At 34.1% G+C, this 5,229-nt stretch overlaps 1 protein-coding gene across 2 annotated transcripts in view; it reads right to left on the reverse strand.

Moving 5' to 3' along the window:
• Positions 1-4,627: 4,627 nt before the first annotated feature.
• Positions 4,628-5,229, reverse strand: part of LOC107703967 (bicaudal D-related protein 1-like) — a 23,587-nt gene continuing 22,985 nt past the window's right edge. For both annotated transcript variants that reach the window (XM_016506778.1, XM_016506777.1), the window contains exon 10: positions 4,628-4,932. In XM_016506778.1, the coding sequence (XP_016362264.1) occupies positions 4,750-4,932 (183 nt within the window). In that variant the 3' untranslated portion in view covers positions 4,628-4,749. The remainder of the gene's footprint in view (positions 4,933-5,229) is intronic.

Consider the following 5,229-nt stretch of genomic DNA (forward strand, 5'->3'; position numbering starts at 1 on the left):
GTTTCTGAATGACAGAACCTAGTGATGCCGTGTAGACAGAGAAGAGAAGTGGTCCAAGTACTGAGCCCTGAGGCACCCCAGTTGCTAGATGTTGCGACTTGGACACCTCACCTCTCCAAGATACCTTGGAGGACCTATCTGAGAGGTAAGACTCAAACCACTGGCGTGCGGTTCCTGAGATGCCATTTTCCAATAGGGTTGACAGGAGAATCTGGTGGTTCACCGTATCAAAAGCAGTAGACAGATCCAACAAAATAAGTATAGAAGATATGGAAGCCGCTCTTGCCAGTCTTAGGGCTTCAACAACTGAAAGCAAGGCAGTCTCGGTCGAATGTCCACTTCTGAAGCCAGATTGGTTGCTGTCCAGGAGGTTGTTCTGTGTGAGAAAGGCTGAGACTTGGTTGAACACAACTCGTTCAAGTGTTTTTGCAATGAAAGGTAGAAGGGAAACCGGTCTGTAGTTCTCTAAAAGAGCTGGGTTAAGAGTGGGTTTCTTAAGAAGTGGGGTTATACGAGCCTGTTTAAATGTTGAGGGAAAAACACCAGTGTGAAGGGATGTGTTAACGATGTGAGTGAGTGCAGGTACAACAGCAGGGGAAATGGCTTGAAGGAGATGAGATGGAATAGGATCAAGCGGACAAGTAGTTGGATGATTGGAAAGTTTAGAGACTTCTGCCTCAGAGAGTGGAGAGAAGGATGAAAACAAGTGTATGTTTGCTGGTAAGATGTGTTTGACAATTTGTGGTGTGGCAAATTGTGCACTGAGGTTTGTAATTTTATTAAATGAAGAATGTGACAAAGTCGTCAGCTGTTAGAGTTGATGAAGGAGGGGGAGGAGGAGGACAAAGGAGGGAGGAAAATGTTTTAAGGAGCATGCGAGAGTTAGGCGAATTGTTAATTTTGTTGTGATAGTATGTCCTTTTAGCAGTGGAGGCATTAGCAGAGAATGAAGAGAGGATATAACTGCTCATATTTATGACTCTATTGATGCAACTATTTATGCAACTGTTGATAATGACATAAGCACAGGTAAATAATAACATATTTTAAAGTATTTTATGTCATAATGATAAGCACAGTAGTTTATTACTAAAGAAATTGGAAATGAAATCCATCTTTTTATCACTGTGATATTTGCAGAGCAAATCAAGTTAAACCAAGTGTAATTTTCCTCATTGTAGACAGTGTAAGTGGACCTTCTGAACTCACCTATGCTGAGATTGAACTGAAATCTACAAAGCAACAGAAGAAAAAGAAAGAAAACAAAGGTAAACTGAAATAAAAGTCTCTGCTCTTATGGTTTTATGATCATAACAGTAGCAAAAATCACCACATCATTTTCATAAATGATATCTGTTTGTGGCTGTGAACGGTGAAATTGACCTGATATGAAAAGCTCATTGCATGCTAATTACAATATATTTATTTTGAGGTAATTTGATCGTTATCGTTTTAAAATTAAATAATTATTCTCTCTGTAGAATTAAATTAGACCACTGACTAACATATATTAGCAGTAGAGATTTTATAAATATATATTGATATTTCATATCACTGTTGGACATACAGCTAATGATATTAACTGTTGACATCTTTTAGAGAATAACCCTGAGAGTTCTGACAGCTTTTACTCTAAACTCACACTGCAAGCAGATCAAGGTGAGTCAAACTAAAATCATCAATCACAGTTCACAAAAAAATGCATCTACAAGCCTCAAACAGAATTGAAGAATAGAATGAAATACTGTATATAAAAATGAAAAACGTGCATTTTGAATTAATTTGTATATATTTTTAGGTGCTGGATCTGGTGTAGTGACATATGCTCAGGTTAAATAAAAATGCCCAGAGAAGCTTTCAATCCCAGGATGCTGATGAGTTTCTGTTGAGAAGGGGTGGAAAATGACCAGGATCATCATTTTGTGATATTGAGCACTTGATGGCAATAGATGTATCAGTACTTAATATTAGTGATTCAGACTGTCATGTGCTTCAGAAAGTTTGCATGCTAATATTCAATTATACATTGGAGAGAGAGAGAGAAAAAAAGAAGAAGAATGATTATGGTTTAGTACTGCAGTGTGTTTTCTGCTTGGTTAATACTAGCAAAGGCAGTAGCAGTGGTGGATGAATACTTGAACGCCACACTTGACTAAAAGTACAGATATCTTACCAGAAAATGACTTTGGTAGAAGTTAAAGTCACCATTTAGAATATCACTTGAGTGAAAGTTTTAAAGTATGTGATGTTTTTAAATGTAAATGTATATAGTGAAAATGTAGTTTTACATTTTTATTTTGAAAATATATATCTAGCTATGTTCAACTATAAAATATTTGATTGGATAGAAAGCCTTAGCTCTTTGAGTATGCAGTCTCTTAAATTTGAAAAATCCTTATCCAGCAATAACAAACAACTAAAGAAAAAAAATAATAAAATAAAATAAAGCCATGGAAATAGATGTCAAAAAGTTATAGCTTGCTTGTTTGTCTTATCCTATTTATGTTTCCAGAGAAAAAAAAAAGTGTTTGTGTATTAGAAAACTGTTTTATATACACTGCCATTTAAAAGTTTGGGGTCAGTAAGATTTTTTAAAAATGTATAATTATTATTTTGAAATAAAATAATAATTTTGTTCAGCAAGGAAGCATTAAATTGATCAAACGTGACACGTGTAATGTTTCAAATAAACACGTCAAAGGATCCTGAAAAAAAATGGAATAAATAAATAAAAGTATCAGGGTTTCCACAGAAATATGAAGCAGCACGACTGTTTTCCACAATGACAATAGCAAGAAATGTTTCTTATTTAGAAATATTAGAATGATATTCAGCATATTAGAATCATTTCTGAAGGATCATGTGACACTGAAGACTGAAAATTCAGCTTAAGTTACATGTATACTCAAATAGAAACCGTTATTTCAAATTTTTGTAATATTTCACAGTATTACTATTTTTACTGTGTGTGGTAAAATAAATACATCCTTGGTGAGCAGGAGAGACTGAAAAAAAAAACTAAAAAAAACTTACTGACCCCAAACTTTTGAATGGTTATAAACTGTTATTTTTGTAAGTTTACTTTGTTAAGATAAATAATATCAAACATCCTGAATATTCTCAGTTATGTATTATTATCATTTCCAAATGTATTCTTTCATTACAGACAGATGTAATGGCTAGGCTGCTAGGGTGCAGTTTGAGCGTGAAGACGAAGATGTTTACTGTTCAACTAATTGAACTTGGCATTTAAACATATTTAAACTAACAAATGTTCTTCATCAAATTACTTTGATTTTGTTTATTATTATTTCAGAATCAGCATACCAAAGTAATTGTGCAATGTTTGGTTTTGAAAACTCAATAAATATGGAAAGAAATAATAATAATCTACTCCGTTATTGTCTCATTTCTTTAAACCTGATTATTGTCATGTTATCATGAAGGAGGCCTGTGATTACGGCCAGCAGAATTTCAAATGATGACATTAAAAGGACTCGTATATTAGTGTTACAGCCTTCATCTGAAACCCATGCATATAAAGGCTGTTATTTTCTAAATTAATGTTAGTACCCCAAGCATCAGAAGTACATGGAAACTTGGCAAGATAACATAAAACTTGGAAGATTTGTTTTTTTTATAGAATATTCTATATCTTCTAAACCATTTGATGAATCCAAATGCAAAGAAACAGCACAGCTCTTGTGTGTTTGTTGCAATAACACGGCTGATCTGGTATCAGTGTGTACCTCGCATGTTCTGACAGAGCTGCTCAAACGAACAGAGCAATGTCTAAAAGTGTCAATGCTGCACACGTTTGATTTTCTTTTTTACTTTTACTGAAGCCTGAAGTGCAAATGCATTTCGTAATAAATATCCTAAAGACAGTGCTATGCATAAAAAATGTAATTGTACAAATGTTGCATTGACAAAGATATAAATTACATGCAAAACAAAACTGCATTAGTGATAACACACAGAAGATACTTAATGTGTTTCAGCCATGAACATCTGAATCAGTGAAATCTTCTGTAAATCATGACAATGTCACAGGTCTGAGCACTACAGATCCTTCATATGAATTCATAAGTGAACTGAACGATGTCAGATTTGAACTCTTAAGCATCATGCGGTGTATTCCACTCTACTGAGACATTCCTTCATGTGCAGTTCAGGTAAATGTTGTGTTCTATGTAATGTTATTACATAACAATATTATTATGTTAAATGCTATTTAAATCAACAAGATCATGACCAGCATGATGTCACTGTATTCTATCATTATTTACATTAAATATAAATAGTCATAATATACAACTGAATCTCACAAAACCATTTTCAAAAACACATTTCACTCCAAAGACGACAGATAGAAACAAGAAATCATATTTTGCATCAGGAAATGAAACCTAATTAAGGAACAATAGGATAATCACAGCACATTTCAATACCACAAAAATAGCATTCTTATTATTTAGTGAAAAAATAAGGATGCAAAAATGTGCTTGATTGTCGCAAGAATGTCACAAAATGAAAAATGCATATGCAAAAAAAAAAGTTCTAAAATGTTTCATCATCTTTATACAAAATATTATTTCTTCTTTTTTTTTTTGAATTTGGGGAGAAATGTGAATATGTTTTTGTGAGATTCATCTAACATTTTTTTAAATGTTTTCCTCTTCTTTGGCATTGACGGTGGATCATTATGCACGAGTGTCTGATATGTTCTCAGCAGCCGGTCAGTCCTGTTTATTTGCTGCGTTTGAGCCAGTCTCTCCAGGGCGTCTGGTTCTGCTGCGAGCTGGTCTCTGATATCGTGGACGGCCGTCTGGACTTACGCAGGAAAGAAAGCCGACGCGCTGATCTCTTCTGAGGCTCTTCTGTCTGCTGCTGGCTCCTCAGCTGCTGGTTGATGATAACCTGGATATCGTCCTGCAGAGACACATGAATAGTTCATAAACATTATAAATTATAGCATTCTAAAAACCTACTTCTGCAAATGAGTGTCAAGTATTTGGGTACAAGTGCAATAAATCAGTATAAATGCATTCTTCTGCACATTATTATTATTATTTGTGTGTATGTGCTAACTGACAGCAATGCAGAAATGTGAAATGATCTTTAAATTTAGAAAATAAATAATGTTTGTCAATATTTAGGTGTATAGCATGCAGGGTTATTGTAGTTAACTAAAACGAAAATGAATCTAAAATGATTACTTGGGGGGGC

The sequence above is a fragment of the Sinocyclocheilus anshuiensis genome, unplaced genomic scaffold (genome assembly GCF_001515605.1).
Source record: "Sinocyclocheilus anshuiensis isolate Anshui unplaced genomic scaffold, SAMN03320099.WGS_v1.1 scaffold1408, whole genome shotgun sequence".
NCBI lineage: Eukaryota > Metazoa > Chordata > Actinopteri > Cypriniformes > Cyprinidae > Sinocyclocheilus > Sinocyclocheilus anshuiensis.